The sequence below is a fragment of the Nelumbo lutea genome, chromosome 6, assembly GCF_056320005.1.
Source record: "Nelumbo lutea isolate HS-2025 chromosome 6, American lotus-T2T, whole genome shotgun sequence".
In the NCBI taxonomy this organism is placed as follows: Eukaryota; Viridiplantae; Streptophyta; class Magnoliopsida; order Proteales; family Nelumbonaceae; genus Nelumbo; species Nelumbo lutea.
The window spans coordinates 33,890,126-33,908,685 of NC_142689.1; the positions used below are offsets into that span (position 1 = coordinate 33,890,126).

The following is an 18,560-nucleotide window of genomic DNA, read 5'->3' on the forward strand; positions in this document are numbered from 1 at the left end:
AACAGCCCACTGTTTACTATTTCAGCCTTCAAAGTATAGGGCACTGTTTACTGTTTCAGCTTTCAAGAAGGGGCCGGAATGAAGATGAGACTAGTATCACTTAGTTTTAAAACAGTCTCAGCAACTTCCCAACCCAATAATCAGCCGAATAGGACCTCCAAAGCAACCCAGAAATTTCTGAGTAGGAGCAATCCAGCAACAGTGGCCGAATGAAGCAGTCTCAGCAGTAGTGATTCTGGAGGTATTTCGGCTACTTGACAGTCTAGAAAAGAAATGAAAAACAACCCAGAAATCTCTGGATTAAATCAAACAAGAGGATAGCCGAATAGCTGTACTGTTTCCAAAGAAACTTCGGACTTTTAACAGTCCAAAACAGTAAAAAATTAACCTAGAAACAACTGAGCAAAGACTTACAGTAAGAGAGTCTCTGGTTTGAACTATAAACCAGGCCGAACACTTGTCCTTTAGGATGACTTCGAAAACCCTTTTCTCTAAATTTAAATCAGGCAAAGCAACTTGTTCTCTGATTCTTCCTGGTCACCGAACCCTTCTCCAAGTGTGTAGAAGCTTGGGAACCCTCCAATGACCTCCAAGAATCAGGCGGATGACTGTAAACTCTCAGCCCTAGAACCTCCTCATGTAGTTGGCTGAACTAGAACCACATGAGGGACACGCCAAACAATGGCCTGCTCTGATACCAAGTTGAAAAACAGTCCTAGAAGTAGGGACTGTGTTTGAAACAAAGAAAACTAGCAAGAGAAGATTAGAGAAGAAGAGAGAGCTGCGGCAAGAAGAGTTAGAGGATGAGGAGTTCGAACTTAACCTCCCTCTAACTCTCTAATACACTTTTATTAAGTTAATCTTTTAGTAATTACAAGAGAGGTTCTTAGTTGGACAAGAAATTACAAAAGAGAAACAGAAAAGAGTATGGGCCCAGAATAAGGCCCATTACAGAGAAGAACATAAAGATAATATACAGTAACAGCCTATGGGCCATTCGGCCCATCTTCTCTACACATCCAAAGCACTTCCTATGTCCAAGGGTCCTGGGTTCCAAAGGCAGCAGCCATCAGAGTCTAGTTTTCTGTAACCATTTATAGGCAATTCCACTGCATGTGAATCATATTTTGCCTTGAGGACTGAGCTACTATTTTCCATCTAAGTATGTTGTCCATTGAATATGATGCAAACTCCTTGGTCTTTATCCAATGGATTACTCTAACTGTTATAAATTCAATGATTGATTGTTTTGCAAGCTACTTCCCATTAAAGATTCTTGCATTTCTCTCCTTCCAAATTGTCTAAATAATCACCACCCCTGTGGATAACCACATTACCTTCCCATTCCTTCTTGGTGAGGTGAGAGGTGTCACGTTAAATCAGTGTTCTAAACCTTCATTGACCTAGACAGTCAAACCATTCAAACTGTACAACATTTTACTAAAAAAATCAGAAAACAGTAGGAATGATGACCGTGAAAACCAGTTCTCTACAATCTATGATCTATGAAATCATTGCAGATTTGTTCACAAACAATTAGAAAAATGATAACCTTTCCTCAGAATCTGTAGATTAAAAAAAAAGATGAAAGATTCTGGGTTCCACTGTGTATATCATACAGTGCCATTAAATACCACGATAACAGGTGTTTTACCTGCACATCATCATTAAACATTCGGTAGGTATGCCTATAGCGCTGCAGTAACTTGAAGGCCCACTTACTTTGGAAATCTTCAAACTGTCCATATCCAAGTTATGTCAGTACTTCCTCATCCAGGTAAACAGCATCATGTAAGAACCACTTTCAAATATTCAGAGCATTAATTGATAATAGCCATGTATAAATAATCCAAATTACCTGTACAATCACATTTGGCCAACGAGTAAACACAGCCTCCATAAATTCATCAATAACGGATAGATACTCCTCGCCATCAAGGCGGTGTTGTTGCAATCCCAGGTCTAATTAGAAAAAAATGATAATTACAAATTTGATGAAAGAAAGAGCATATAATATTGTTAAGCATAAATGCTGATTTAAATAGTTTTAAATAATCAACATGGAGTTCAGACTCTGTTGATCAGAGGAGAAACTAGATGACTAGTCCAGTTTATGTGGAACTAGAAAAGCACAAGGTTGATGTTAAAGAGAATTTAGGGAATAAGTTGAGGAATAAGTGGAAAAAGAAGATGCTGAAGGTAGACATTAACTGAATGAATTCTAAAGGGGGATTTAAATATGATAATCAATAAAGAAATTCAAGTTGGAAAAAGGCTGGGCTTCTTCTTTCTAGGTGGTGAAATTTGCTAAAAAGTTTGAATTAGAAGGAAGAGATAAGAAAAAAGAGTTTCAATTTGTTCACAAGGATCCAAATGTTGGATGCCAAGAGTATGGCTCTTCTACTTTTGGAGGGAAACTGTAAGGGATTCTAGAGTTAAAAAAGAAAAAGAAAATGATCGGTCCAATTTTGTTGAAGTGAAGAATATGAATTTGGGGAGTTGTAGGGCAAGGAGAGTTGAAGATGTAAAAGGTCAACATTGGATTAGGAGAGGAAGTATGGAAGTAAGGGAGCTATTGAGGTGGGGATCCAAAGATTCTTCATTAGTTTTCTTAAGGTAGTAGTGGTCTGCTTAGAGTTGAAATTGATGACCTGGAAGGTAAAATGTTAAGGGTGCCGTGAGGTGGCAATTTGAAGATTTTATTTGTTTGAGGATCGAAGCATTTATCAGAAATTTGGAAGATAGCCAATTCTGTTGGTTTATTTTAGTTGAATATTCGTTGGGTTTCTTTGTTTCTTTTCTTGTTTTAGTCTGGGCTATGTTGCAGATAGGTAGTATTTGAGTAAGATGAATGAATAACTGCTATTTCCATTTGAAGGTCCCATGGAATTTACTGATTTACACTTTGGTTGCATAATGAATCATTTTGGTGGGTTGTGAGTTTTTACAGTGAGATTTTCCTGTTTGTATGAGTAGGATGTTTCTTTTTTTATTGTATCTCTTCCTTCCAAGGAGATTTCTTATCATCTACCCTTGTATTCATTTTTATTTTTAATGATTTTTTTCCTTTATTATCTAAAAATGTTGATTTAAATAGTTTGAATATCCATTGTTTGGTAAGTTAAACTTGATCTAGATATAAGGAATTCTCATGCACAAGCTTGTATAAATTCTATATTTCTATTTACATATAAAATGCAAAATAAGGTCAACACTTTCAGAGTATTTATAAGAACTTTGGAAGTTGTGTCCTACACTTAATTAGGGACATAATAGTCTTTTTACACCAAGACTCAAAACACATAAATAAGGTGGTCAGCTGGGAGAGGGTGATTTTTCTCTCCATCTGTTCTCTCTATTTTCTTCCTCTTCTCTTCCTCTCCTCTATTCTTTCTCTCTTGTTTCTGACCTAGAACTGAACCAGTATTAACCGAACCATTAACAGAAAGGAAGCCTAAAACTAGAAATGAAATTAAGGAATTGACTAGGAAGTATCTTGAGAAATATTATTTGTACAGGCATCAAATAGGTTCTTCTATACTATTTTTGATCCACCAACAGAGTAGCTTCTATAATACTTTTCGTTGAGGGTTCAGTTCCGAACAAAACAATTAACACATTAAAAATCAATTACTTTCTTGTTTGACAGCCAAATATGAGAACCACAACCCTTTAAGTAATAAGTAAAAGAGAGTATTTATTGAGTAAATAATTTATTTAAAGTTATTACAGTCTCTACTTACATATGGTATTTATATTATTTCAGACACACGATAGGCAGAGTCCTTACACAGGGGATGTTTAAGAAGCATCTCATTGTTAGTTCCAACATCAATCATCACAGGAAGTACCTATTAAAGGAAAAAAGAAAAGGCTAAGAAATTCCATGGCTAGACACCTACTGACAAAATGATTACAAAATGCAAATACCAACCATATTTAACAGAAAATATTGATTATGATTTATGACTTACTCTTTGTTCCTTATAAGAAGCCAGGAGTCTATAGCCAAGAGACAGCACAGGTAAAGAAAAACACAACTGAAACATAAGCATCAAGAACTTTATGATAATGAAATCCTCTTGAAATTGATGAACTCTTAACCTCTTTAGGTGGTTATCATAAGCATCAAGAACTTACTCTTTGTTACCATAAGAATTTACACTAAACATAGACTTAAGAGAAGAGTAACCCAAGCATCTATGTAAATTGTAAATGAAGGTCATCGTTGGGTGGTTTTAATTCTTGATAACTAGGGTTGCTTTTGTTTGCAACAGGGCAGGTGGTTTTTGGGTTTGTTGTAGGTGATGTAAGGGTTTCTGGATTTGTTGGGACTATAAAAATGGTTTTTAGGTTGGTTGGTTATGGTTCTTTTTCTTCTCTTCTTTTTCCATGTGGTGAATTAAGGTGATTCTTTTTTTTAAATGGCCAGGTAAACTTGGAGTGAAGGTGGGATTTGATCCTAGGTTAGTAGGAACTACATCTACTAACCTTACCAGCTCCATCTGAGCCAGCAGCTGAGTTCTTTTTTGGTTTTGTGAGGCTTGGGATAGGGTATATTGGCCCACAGGTTGGTTCTTTTGCTCTTCATTGATCAAAAACTAAGTTTTCAAGAAAAACAGTGCAACATGAGATATCTGATGTAAAGTAGAGATCTTCAACTTATTTTTCATGAAATAGAATTTATGTATTGACAAAGACATTAGATCTCTATTCCCTGATATCAAAACTCCTCATAATAACTACTGCAAAACATCTCCCTATGTGGTATATTCATATGTTACATATTATATTGCATTTACTTTCTTACACACTGTGTAAGTCATGTATGTGGGTTTTTGGCAATTGGTACCCATACTCCAACCTGATTGTAAGCATTCAACTATGGTTTAAGTTTTTCCTGATTCATCATTCCATCCTAACAGAGTTAGAGAACACATGAAACCATCACCTGAAATAAGAAAGTGATAAAAATGACCTCATTCAATTTCCCCCACCCTCACCCATCCCATTCTCTTTTCCTCTTTCTCCACTCCAAATGTAACGGCTTTTCAACCAAAATCAGTCATATCTAGGAATGTCAACAGGTCAGATTTGGTAAGGAAGTGACTTAAACCAAACCTGACCAACCCAATTATTGAAATGCTACAATGTCAACGGGTTGTGTCTGGCATGGAGCAGACACAACCCAAACATGAGCCAAACCCCGATTAAGGCTGACAATTAATGTGGGTTTACTACTTACCCAACCCATTGACATCACTCATCCAACAAAGAAGGTTGTATTCAGCTATCTTTTCTCACCAACAAGGCAGGGCTAGAGCATTTTAAGGTGGAAAAGTGGATATGGGTTTGATGGAACTGCCCCATTAACTCTGCAGCACAGGGAACCCAGGACCTTGTGGAGTTGGAAGAGTTTTCAGAAAAGTGTTCTTAAAACCTTCCATCAGAGTAGTGGGTCAGTGGTTCAACTGTCCGGGTCAAATGGTTCAAACTAATAATGGAAATGCCTAAAAATTAAAAGAAAAAACAGCAGAGAATTAATATTTGACCCATGATCCACTAACCAGGTCAAAAAGTTCAGTGGTTCAACCAGTCAGGTCACCAGGTCATTGACCAAGTGAATTGTTTTTCTTCAGGAAAATGGATCAGCAGTCAAACATACCCAGAGTTCTGGCCAGGTAACAGGTTGACCAGTCCAATTGGCCCATTCAGTCATAGGTTGAAAACACAGTTCAGAAATTGTGAAGGGAGCATCCTAGCTATATATTCTGGATCTATTGAATTGAGAGACTCAACCAGGGTAAAGTTGTCTGCAGTATTATGTCGTGTAAGGATTATAAAATTCCTTATATGGGTACTTTAATTGACGAGGATTCACATGTAATCATAAGCTCCTTAAAAGAAGTCAGGTCTGTTCATTAGAACATAGAAATTTTTAGGGAGATCAAGAAGCTAGCCTTGGAGATGAGGACAAGATGTATATGAACATGAACAACTAAAAGCATAGATGATGGTCATGAGCTTACAGAACAAGGGGTGAACAGAAACCAGATGTATTGGGGTTTAATTCCCCAAGGGGAGAGTTGTTAATGGAAAAAAGTAATGGTAGTTAAACAAGGCTAACCACTTAACTGGGGTGCATGGCACACAATATCTTTAAATCATTCCTTATGCAGATATTAATAAATTAATGTGTTATCAAAACACATAGCTGTGACAAAGGGAATGTACGGTAGAGGCAGTCCATGCACCAACAAACTCGTATATGTGAACCCTATGATCAGACAAAATATAGATATATCATGGATATCATGTTATTATATTTCCATTTTGGTAAAATGTCAGACTTATTTGCAGACAATTGATGGAATCTAAAACCCAATCAATCTTGTTACAACATATATTACAAGCACTGCAATCAAAGTTTTCAGATCCAAATCTACTAACCAAATAGGAATGATATGATAATTTTGTCATAATGTTTAAACATCTGACTTTTTCTATTGGATTTTTTTTTTTTATTTCACCAGAGTGAACATGGAGGATAAATGTAATTGGATCACATTTTAATGAAAGAGGCTGTTTGTTCTATTAGATCTTTATCAATGCCCAAGACTGATAAGCCCTTTGGAAGGAGACAACATTGCCCCCAGAAAATACATAAAATGTTTATTCCAACAAAAATATACTTCCACTTATCTCTTTAAAGGACCTTGGAGGTTCATGAAAACAAAATACTAAATGTTATATGGTACAACAGCAGAGGATTTGCATGGCCAAACCCAAATAGTTGGAATAAGGCTCCATTGAGTTGAAATAACATGAAATGTAAAAGCAATATAAATTACTAATAGTGATTTTAGAATATAATCACATTAGCATTGAAGATTGTTTCAAGAATCAAATAAACCACCACCATGGTGCATGTTGGACTTTTTAGAGAGTTGAAACCACCATTTGTGAGGTCCTGAATAAATACAAGGTAGGAATGGAGGTCTACCTTAGATAATTGAATTGTGAACTTGGGATAAATAATACAAAAACTAACAGGATGAAAGGTTGAAGACCAAGCACAGAGGCAATGCTAGTTTGAACAAAAGCAGTATGGATTTTAGTGGATTAATCATGGTAGCTCAGGGATGCCAATTGGGGTTGGGGAAGAGGACTAGTGAAACTTTTGTTATTTAAATATTCCATCAGATGGTTTCACGGATATTTAGTTCTGGAGCAAACAGATGTAAAGAATCAAAAAACCCTAGGAAACGACAATAATATAAAATATGGATGTTGCAATAAGGTTAAAATATGGGGATATCCATACAAAATAAAATCCTATATATAATATAAAATGATATGTACTAATTGCAATCAAGGCAGAATAACAGCAACTAATCAGTGGCAAAGAGATGAACTGGCAAAAGAAGCATGCCAAGTGGAATGATCTTGGGCCAGGCCGGGCTTAGCACCTGTGATAAGAGCTAATGTCCAGGGCCAGGTCTGCGTGGACCTGGGCCAGGCTTTGGGCCTAGGTCATTAAATGGTACAGATTAGATATTTATAATATTATATATTATACATCATATGATATATGTATAAATTCATCTTATACTTTATATAATATACAATATAAAATACAATAACACATAGATATGTATGTATCTATACAAAGAGTACGAATATGACATATATTGCGGGCCAGGGCTGGGTCCGGGCCCAGCCTAGACACAAAACCTAGGCCCAAGCCCTGAAACTTCCGTGATGGGCCAAGCCGGTTTTCTAGTCCAGGCTGGAAATGACCACCCCTAATGTCAAGTTTAAAGACAATGATACAGATATACAGTCACACATGGAGACATGATAATACATATAGATAGAGATGATGATAATGATGCAAATAATAATAATAATAATAACCATTTACCCTTTGTGGATTTATCCCAGCAGCAGCAACATATAAATCCAGCTTCCCAATTGCAATTCCAATACCCTGAACACCAAGATCTCCAAGGCCCAGTATTCTGCTTCCATCTGTTACCACTATCATATCAACCTACAATATAAAGTAATGTCAAAATTGACAAGTTGTGTTTTCCTCACTGAAAATGTGCAATTTTTTCACACTAATTCAAAAAATCCACAGCTGAAAGACCAAATATTAACTAGCAAGTTGTTTTGGGTAATAGATCGTAAATGGTTAATGCAGGAAGTGAAACTTCAGAGAAATCATGGAACAAGAAATATTCAGATTTTAGGAAGAATAATGGAAAGTCGAGCCTGATTCAATGGCTTCTAAAGGGAACATTAGGAAGTATCTGGTGGATATAGGGATAGGTTTTAGTTCTCTAAAATTTTACTAATTTTAGTAAAAATGAGCTTGCTATTTGTAGAGATATTGGGCCGGATGGGCCATAGTTCTTTTCTTTTATTTTTAGCACTATTTATATCTATCTTATGTCTATATTAGTGGGCCTTAGTTATGGGCCTGTTTTACTTTTCTTCTTGTCTTTATTGAGCTAGCCGCCTACTAAGGGTATACATGTAATTGTATCCAAACTATAATTAGTTTCTAACAGAAGTGATTTGAGGGACGAGAGAAAGGTACAATTGCTCTCTTCTCTTCCTTCTTTTACTTTAGATTTCAGATTTATTGCAGTTGTGATTCTCAACTTGGTATCAAAATAATTTTTTCACCAGCTTCAGTTTCTTCCTTTAGGCCCATACACAATGTGAATGGAGAATTGAGTGGCTGATTGGTTGACTACTTAGATAGCCCAAATGAAGGGAGGCAGGTTTTTGGAGAAGAATTCAACTTTTGTTTGTGGCCCAAGACAGGTTCTTGGAGACTTTCCTGAAAACCCTAGCTAACTAGAGATTTTGGATTAAGGAGTCTAGAGACCATTTGAAGTTGATATTTGGGGCTTAAAGATAAGTTTTTTGACCCTCTTTGAGATCAATCTAGGTTGGAGTGACTTCTGAAGCTCTTAGTTGGAGTTGTTGCATTTTCACTCTTTCTCCTAGGTTGTCAAGTTCTAAGAAAGCCTAGTTTTGGGTGATTAGGGATCAGTTTTGGCCTCAGGTCAGTAATTCTTTGTTAATAATGCCTTATTTTGATTTTAATTTATTTATGTTCGATCAATGGAGGAAGCTTCAGGTGAGACGAAACAACCTTCAAACACTAGATTTACCTCGAGAGGGTCTGTGGAGACTCTACTAGGAGTAGTAACCATAGCAAAACTTGATGGAACCAATTATCTAGCAAGGTTTCAATCAATAAAAATCCATGTCTCTAGTAGAGGGAAATGGGGATACATCACTGGGAGCAAGAAGAAACCCAAGGAGGATGACCCTGCCTACGAGAGGTGGATGCAAAAAAAAAAAAAAAGTATATTGTAGTAGGCTGGTAAGTAAATTGCATGCAACCTCATATTAGTCAACACTATCTATGGATGGATACCGCAAAGGAGGCATGGGGTAGTGTTACAAAGACCTATTCCCAAAAGTTGAATGTTATTAGAGCTAGGGGTGAGCAAAAAAAACCGAAAAATCGAACCAACTGAAAAAACCAACCTAAACCAAACCAAAAAGTCAGTTAACCAAACCGGTCGGTTCGGTTTTGGTTCAAAGTTTTCAAAAACCGACAGTTTCGGTTCGGTTTCGGTTAACCATTTAGAAAACCGGCGGTTAACCGAACCGATCGATATATATCTAATAATAGATATTTATATAATATTATATATATTATATTTTATTTTATAATTGAAAATCTAATAAATGCCGTTGACAGCAAATGAGACATTTCAGTTCGGCAGTCTGAGAGTGTTTAGACTGTCGAACTGAGTCTGGTAGTGGCAGACTGGCAGCCAAACTAGAAGCCAAATCGCCAAAATTTTATATTTTTGGCTTTTCCCTTTCTATCCCTCTCTCTCTCTCGAACTCTCACTCTTTGTCTCTCTCACTGTACTCAGTCTGGTCCCCTTCTCTTCTTATTCTTTCAGGCATTCATCCAAAGCCAATCAATCCTCAGGCTTCAACTAAGAATGGCACTCCCTTCGTCCCTCTTTGCCTTTTCATTCTCTTCCTTTCTCTCTCCCACTCAGCACGATGCACTACCACCGCATCAAGATCCGGCACACCAGGGATCTAATTCGTTCATCATGCATCCACGCCAGCTATCCAAACATCTGTCTCCACACGCTCACCTCCGACACCGGCTCCACCAGGACTGCCAACGACCTCACACGAGCAGCGTAACCGTTAGTCTTTCCCGCACTCAAGCTGTCTTCGGCTACATCGCCCACCTTGCCAAGCTCCAGGATGGGAGAAAGAGGTGGCAAGGCGCACTGCGCGATTGTGTGGAGCAGCTGTCGGACTTAGTGGACAAGTTGCATGAAACGCTTGCGGAGCTCCGGCATCTTAGATGCGTATCATTCAGGACTCGTAGTCCCTTTCTTTTTTCAATTTTTAGGACATAAAAAAACCGAAAAACCGAACCGCGATTAACCATGTGCATCGGTTCGATTTCGGTTCGATTAAATGTAAAAACCGAATAAATCGGTTCGGTCTAGAAAATCACCCCACGGATCGATTAACCAAACCGTGAGCACCCCTAGTTACAGCCTATAAACTAAAGAATGGTGTGAATAAATCTTAAACAAGGGGAGAAGCCCTTAACTACTTATTTTTCAATGCTGAAATCCCTTTGGCAGGAGATTAATCTAATGGAGACTGTAGGGATGCACAAAATATGCCAAGGCTCATAGGAAGTCAGTAGAGAGAAATCAGGTTTTTGAGTTTCTTATTGAACTCAACCCCAACTATTATATTGCCAGACAGAATATTCTAGCAAAGGATGAGGTGACCCTCTTTCAATCTTATGCAATGGTTAGTAGTGATGAGAGTAGGAGGCAAGTTCAAGTTGTGGAAGTTCCTATTGATCATTTTGCTAATGTTGGAATTAAGCCAAAGGCTAGTACTGAAAAGAAAGATGTGTGTGAATATTGTAAGAAGCCAAGGCACACTAAGGACAATTGTTGGAAGTTACATCTAGAGCTCATGCATACTAGATTCAAGAATGGTAACAGTGGCAGTTGCAAGAGTGTGGCAGGAAAAAAAGAAGAGGAAGAAAGGAGTTACAGGAGAAGAGGGTGTGTCATTGTTCATACCTCAAAAATTCCTTTTATATCAATAAGAGAAAATACATTTATGTCCCTATATGGGCGCCCAAATACAAATAGAAAGGAAAGACAAAATTGCCCCCATTCCAAATACATATTGGCTAAGCATAGATATCTATCATTACCAACTTGCCTAGGTTCCTATCAAGCTTCAACTTGTGGAGACCCTTGGGTGAGACAATTAGTAAGTTGATCTTCCAACTTGACAAAGGGCACAAATATTTCTCCATTGGCTATCTATCAAGCGACCCCTACCAATCATTCTCCCCTAGGTCAAATCCTAGAACACATGAGTTGGAAAACAAGGTCACAAAACAGTTTAAAGACTTAGTAATGCAACTAATAGATAGGAGATTAATAGGCATATTTGGGACATGGTAAACATTAGACAAGTTTAGGCCAACTAGAAGAGAGACAACTCCCGGTCCAGCAATGGAAGAAGAAGAGCCATTAGCAAGTTTTACTTTATCCTTTCCATAAAGAATACGACAAGAAGAGAAAATGAAAGACTTACCAGTCATATGGTTTGTGGCACCTGAATCAATGATATAGGGAGACTGAGAGGGAAATGAGGAAACATGAAAGGCATTGGCTTCCATTTTCTAGGAGAGAATGGAAAGGAAGAGAGGAGAGAAGAGAAGGAAAGGCATTGGCTTCCATTTACCTAAACTTATTGCATACGAGGTAGAGGGTGTAATGGAAATGTAATCAGTCACAACATATTCTAGGAGAGAAGAGAAGGAAAGGAAGATATGAGCAAAAGAAGAGAAGAAATAGAAATGAGGGAAAAATGAATGGGATAGTCATGGCTCCCACACACCCTAATATATTAATAAGAGTTGAGTTTGGGCCGATTTTAAGTTATTGGGCCAGCTTTGTTTTATATTTTATTTAAGTTATTAAGTTAGGAAGTTATTGGGCCTTAGGCCCATTAGTTTATGTTATTTTAAGTTGTGACTATTCAGCTACTTAAACTAGCCACCCTACTAAGGGTATTTTTGTAATGTTTCATTCTTTTATTTTAAGTATATAAATCAAGAGGGGTTGGCAGCCAGACCTATTCAATTCTGGCGACATCTCACTCTCTTTTCTTCTTCTCTCTTTCTCTCTTGCTGAAACCTTTCAGTTTTCTACTATTTTTCACAAAGCATACATCAGAATTAGTTATCAGCAATTTCTACTTGGTATCAGAGCAGGTCGAAGGTTTCTTGAGCTGCTCTATCATGCAGCCCTAGATCAGCCGACTACATGGTGATATGAGAGGCTGATCAAAGACCTCAGGTAATCCTAGTTTTTGGATTTTTTGGTGTATATTTTTTGCCCTGTAGTTGGTATAGGGTTTCCCATTAAATTCATGAAGAACTGGAGAAAGGGGGAGAGTCATGTTTTTGTAGGACTCTTCAATTTTCACCTAGGTAGTGGTGCCCTAATTTTTTAGGGTTCCTTGGAGTTTTTTGAAGGGGGCGATTCAAGTCCCACCTGTTTTGGAGGCCTCTAGAGGGAGCGGGTGCTTCTATCTCTTCTCCCACTCCCACAAAAAAAGAATCTTTTGTGGGAGGACCACCTAGGGTTCCAGAAGAGTGTGTGTGGTGCCTGAAGGGAATTATTACCTTTTTCTTCATCTCAAAGTGATTTTCTAACCCGTTTTTGGAAATAATGGAGGGTCACGGAGTTGAAAACAAACCAGGAAGTGAAAGGGGACAAGGGGGAGGAGATATCGGAGACCATTTTGGGGCTAGGACCATCACTACAATTAAGATAGATGGTACAAACTATTTAGAATGGTCACAATCTGCAAAGGTGGCCACTGGTGAGGAAGTGAAACCCAAGACTAACAGCTCCCGGTAGGTACAGGAAAATTATATGGTAATGACTTGGTTGTGCAATTCTATGTTGCCCCATATAAGTAAAAACTTTTTGTGGGAAAATACAGCTAAGGAAATTTGGGATGGGGTTGCAGAAACCTACTCACTGAGTGAAAATGTTGCTAGGGCCTATCAGTTGAGGAACTAGGTTATTGCTACTAGATAGGGAGATAAACCTATTGTTGTTTATTTTTCGGCCCTTAAAACCCTGTGGCAGAAGATTAACCATCTGGGGATAGTGGTTTGGGAAACCACTAAGGATGTAGCTGCCTACCAGAAGCTCTTAGAGAAGAATAGAGTCTTTGAATTTCTTGCTGGTCTTAATCCCGAATATGACATTGCAAGGCAACATATCCTTTTCCAGGGATAGTGTTACTCTCTCTCGAGCATATGCCTTTGTATCAGGGGAAGAGAGTAGGAGGAATGTGATGATGAAGAATTCGGGTCTTGAATAGTCAGTTGTGGTCAGTACTATGAAACCTAAACAGAGTGGAGACTGGGGTGGCAGTGAAATCAAGAAGGAGAATAAGAAGGATTTGATCTACGACTATTGTAAGAAGCCTAAACACGCGAGAGATACCTGCTGGAAGCTTCATCCTCACCCTGTGCCGAAAAGACTCAAAAAACAAGAAGGGAAATGTTAACATGGCCGTCGCTGGTGACTTACCTGGCCCCCCTACTACAGCTACTTTGGAGTCTATTGCAGTTGTTGCAGTGAGGGCCAAACTTGAGAGATATGAGCAGTTATTAAATCGGCGAGATACAGTCAGCCCTAATCCGTTATCAGGTGGACAACTAGGTATAGGTGGTTCTAGTGGTGGACATTCTACTTCCTTTGATCATAGAGGTAGTTCACATGCCACTACAAACTATGTTTCTACTACAAGTAAGGAGGGACCTCCTTGGATTATAGATTCTGGAGCCACAGAGCATATGACCCATAGTTCCACTATTTTCTCTTCTTACCAACTTTGTTCTGGCAAAGACAGAGTTTCCACAACCGATGGATCTCATGTTCCCATTGCTGGGAAGGGGTCTGTCATTGATTCCATTTCCCTACCCTCTATCCTTCATGTACCTAGATTGAGTACTAACTTATTATCTGTTAGTAGTTTAACTAAGAAATTGAATTGCTTAGTGATTTCTTCTCCTAGCCATTGTGTTTTGTAGGATCTGATTTCAAAGAGGATGATTGGGAGTGGTCGTGAGGTGAATGGAATCTACCTTCTGGATGAGCTTCCTCATCATCATAGTCATCATGTTAGCAGGGAATTTTAATCAGAGTTTGTGGGTCAGATTATGCTTTGGCATAATCATTTGGGACATTTGTCTTTTCCTTATTTACGTTTCTTGTTTCCAAAGTTATTTGAGTCTGTTAATTTGTCTAGCTTAGAGTGTGAGCTGTCAACTTGGAAAACATTGTAGACATTCATTTAAAGCTAGTGATAAAATGTGTTCATCTGCTTTCGATGTTATTCGTACTGATGTGTGGGGACCATACCATTTTCCTTCTATGGGTGGCTATCGATACTTTCTTTTATTTGTGGATGATTTTTCTCGGTATTCTTGGAATTACTTGATGAGATCCCGTGATGAGGTACCGTCCTTAGTTTGACAATTTCATCAAATGGTGCTAACACAGTTTGGGGTACGAGTGAAGGTGTTCAGATCAAACAATGACAAGGAATATTTTGAGAAGAACCTTGCTTCGTATCTATTAGAGTATGGAGTAATTCATCAGAGCAGTTGTTCTTACAGTCCACAGCAAAATGGTGTAGCAGAAAGGAAGAACAGACACATTATTGAGATTACGATGAGCATGATGATCACATCTACTGTTCTAGTTCGTTTTTGGGGTGACGCAGTTCTCACGATAGTCTTCCTAATTAATAGGGTGCCTTCTCCTGTTTTTGGATTTAGCACCCCATTCAGCCTCCTTTTCCCTGAGGGGGAAATGTTCCACATCCCTCTCAGGGTTTTTGGTTGTGCTTTCTTTGCTCATGTTCTTGATCCTCACCGCTCGAAGTTTGATCCAAAGGCAAAGAAGGGTGTTTTTCTTGGGTATGCAAAAAATCAAAAAGGGTATTGCTGCTATGACCCAGCCTCTGGGAGTCAGTATGTTACTATGAATGTCACCTTTTTTAAGTCCACATCTTTTTTCCCGAAGGGTTCTTCTCACAGGGAGTGTTTTGAGGAAGGAAGTGAGCAGTCTATTCCTCTTCCGGTTCTAGTCCCTATGTCAACTCCTATGCCTGACCCTCCTATATCACCTACCTTACCACCTCCCTTGTGTCCTATTTCTCATTGCTACTCATGACGAAAGCGCCTTCACAGGGAGGTTGATTCCACTACAGAAGAACTCCAGATTCAACTAACATTAACTCAGGTATTCCTCTTGATCCCTCTGATGTTTCAGATCCCATTGATTCCACAACCCCATTACAGATGACCTGGACCTTCCTATTGCACTTAGAAAAGGGAAGAGAAAGTGTACTGCTCATTGTATCTCACAGTATCTCTCCTACAGTGGACTTTCTCCTTCTTATCATGTCTTCCTTTCTTCCCTCGACTCTGTGGTTATACCCAAGGGTGTCAGTGAGGCTCTCTCCAAACCTGAGTGGAAGACAGATATGCAGGAAGAAATGGCAGCTTTAATTAAGAATCAAACGTGGAAGATTGTGGATCTACCAGAGGGCAAAGAGACTGTTGGATGCAGATGGGTTTATACAGTTAAATACAAGGTAGATGGAAGCATAGAAAGGTATAAGGCTAGACTGGTTGCAAAAGGGTACACTCAAACCTATGGCATTGATTACTTAAAGACCTTTGCACCAGTTGCAAAAATTACTTATGTTCGGATCGTTCTCTCTCTTGCTGCTACATACTCTTGGCCCCTTTTCCAACTTGATGTAAAAAATGCCTTTCTGAATGGGGATCTACAAGAAGAAGTGTATATGGATCTTCCTGCTAGTTTCTACAGTGATGCTGGAAAGGGGAAGGTATGCAGATTGGAGAAGTCTTTTATGGTTTAAAGCAGTCTCCCAGAGCCTAGTTTGACAGGTTCAAGAAGGCCTGATTGCTTTTGGCTATACTCAGACTCAATCGGACCATACATTGTTTGTGAAGCGAAGGGGGTCCTTGGTGTCAGTTCTAATAGTTTATGTGGATGACATTGTAGTTACAGGAAATGACCTAAGTGAGATTGACAGTTTGAAGAAGAATCTGCACAGAGAATTTGAAATTAAGGATCTTGGGGAGATGAGGTATTTCTTGGGCATTGAGGTTGCAAGATCAAAGCATGGAATTTTTATTTCTCAGAGGAAGTATGTCCTGGACCTTTTACAAGAAACAAGGAAACTTGGAACAAAGGCAACCAGTACTCCTATTGATCAAAATCACAAAATTAATGCATCGAAAGGTGAGTTGGTGAAGAACATTGGGAGATATCAGAGACTTGTGGGGCGGCTGCTATATTTATGTATGACAAGACCAGACATCTCTTATGCAGTGGGTGTGGTATGTCAATACATGCATGCCCCACGAGTCTGAAGGGACACCCAGGCAAAGGCATACTATTTGTTGACCATGGACAGTTGAAACTAGAAACTTACACAGATGCTGATTGGGCAGGATGCCTTGATGACAGGAGATCTACATCAGAAGTTTGCACTCTTATTGGGGGCAATTTAGTTTCATGGAAAAATAAGAAACAGACAGTTATGGCAAGGTCAAGTGTAGAAGTTGAATACAGAGCCATGGCATATGGAGTTTCAGAACTTCTCTGGATCCGTTCCTTGTTAGGAGAAATTGGTATTGAGGCAAGTAGGAATCTGCTGAATTAAAAAAAAAATATGAAAGAAAGCAGTTTCTCGAAGAGAGAAGGAAGAGAGAAGGAGAAGAAGAGAAGAAGAGAAGTTGAAAAGAAAAGAGAGCAATAATCCGGCCGCCCCCTTCACTTATTATTTATACTAAAATAATAGAACAGTACAAAGACAACTATGCCCTTATAGCACAGCAAAACATAAAACATCATATATAACACTCAAAAAACATAATAAAATTTGGACTCACATAACTACTGTGGTCCCCACCTCCTATCTAACAACTAACATAAAACATCTACTCAGAAAAACATCATAAAACTAATTAATCTTCAACACTCTCCCTTAAGTTGGGAGTAAATGTCACACATTCCCAACTTGCGTAGATCATGTTCAAGCTTGTTCCTTGCCACCCCTTTAATGAGAACATCAACCAACTGCAACTCTGAAGAGACATAAGGCAAACAAACTTCTCCGGTTGTTACCCTTTCTCTTATAAAGTGTCTATCAACTTCAATGTGTTTTGTCCTATCATGCTGAATTGCATTGTGATCAATATTGATTACAGTCTGATTGTCACAGTATAACATCATAGGTTCCTCTACTTTCACCCCAATCTCACTCGAAAGAGATACTAACCCAAAGAAGTTCTGAGACACTATAAGCCATGGATTTATACTCAACCTCTTCACTTGACCTTGCCACAACCGCTTGCTTCTTACTCTTCCAGGAGATCAAGTTTCCACCTACAAAGGTACACACTCCTGATGTAGGCCTCCCGTCATCTAAGCATCCTGCCCAGTCTGCATCTGTATAGGATTCTAGCTTCAGATTCTCATGATTTGAGAAAAGAATGCCTCTGCCAGGGTGCTTTTTCAGATATGCAAGTATTCTCTCAATAGCTTCCCAGTGCTGAACCCGAGGTGCATGCATGTACTGACTCACAACACTGACAACATAAGAAATATCTGGTCGTGTCATACACAAATACAGCAGTCGGCCCACCATTCTTTGATATCTCCCCACATCCTTTACCAATTCACCATCCACACCATTAATTCTGTGATTGGATCAATAGGAGTGTCTGTTGGTTTGTGTTAGATTGAAGGTTTTCATGTATTGATGGTTTGGCTGATGTGTTCTTATTAGCCTGTATTTAAGTTTAAGTTTAAGTTGTTATGTACTGGGCCTAAGTTTGTTTAGTGTTTTAAGTTGTTTGGGTGTCCCATCACTAATCAGGGGCATTCCAGTCGTTTCCTATAACATTGTACTGTACTCTAATATAAATAATAGTACTGTCAACTAGGTCATTCAGTTCAACATTCTCAGCATCTCTTGGTCTTCTCCTCTCTTCTACTACTTCAGCTACAGCATTTCAGCTTTCATTGTATCAGATCATTAAGCACCTTCCTGGTTACAGCCGAAGCCATCTCTTCCCTCTTGTTGTCTTTCTTTTCTTTTTTTATCTAGGTTGCTACCGTGAAACCCTAGGGTTGTAGGAGAACAACACAAGGTTCGAACCTAGGGTTTTCCTTGGTCGTAGGGCACAAGGGAAGTAAGACCCAGAAGCTGATGTCCTACTAGACTATTTCTAGTAGATAGTAGCTATTCGGCTACTAAGAGAGGTCTGTATAGGATAGACCTAGTTGATGACTGATTTCAGCAGTCCTAGTATTGGTCGTAAGGGGGAGAATTCA

At 38.7% G+C, this 18,560-nt stretch overlaps 1 protein-coding gene across 2 annotated transcripts in view; it reads right to left on the reverse strand.

The window, feature by feature from the left end:
• The window catches only part of LOC148848453 (NAD-dependent malic enzyme, mitochondrial-like), a 147,980-nt gene that overhangs the window by 97,045 nt on the left and 32,375 nt on the right, over nt 1–18,560 (reverse strand). For both annotated transcript variants that reach the window (XM_088952573.1, XM_088952574.1), the window contains exons 5-8: nt 7,925–8,053; nt 3,791–3,851; nt 1,859–1,962; nt 1,655–1,738 (exon numbers count right to left, since the gene is read on the reverse strand). In XM_088952573.1, coding sequence (XP_088808699.1) covers nt 1,655–1,738; nt 1,859–1,962; nt 3,791–3,851; nt 7,925–8,053 — 378 coding nt within the window. The remainder of the gene's footprint in view (nt 1–1,654; nt 1,739–1,858; nt 1,963–3,790; nt 3,852–7,924; nt 8,054–18,560) is intronic.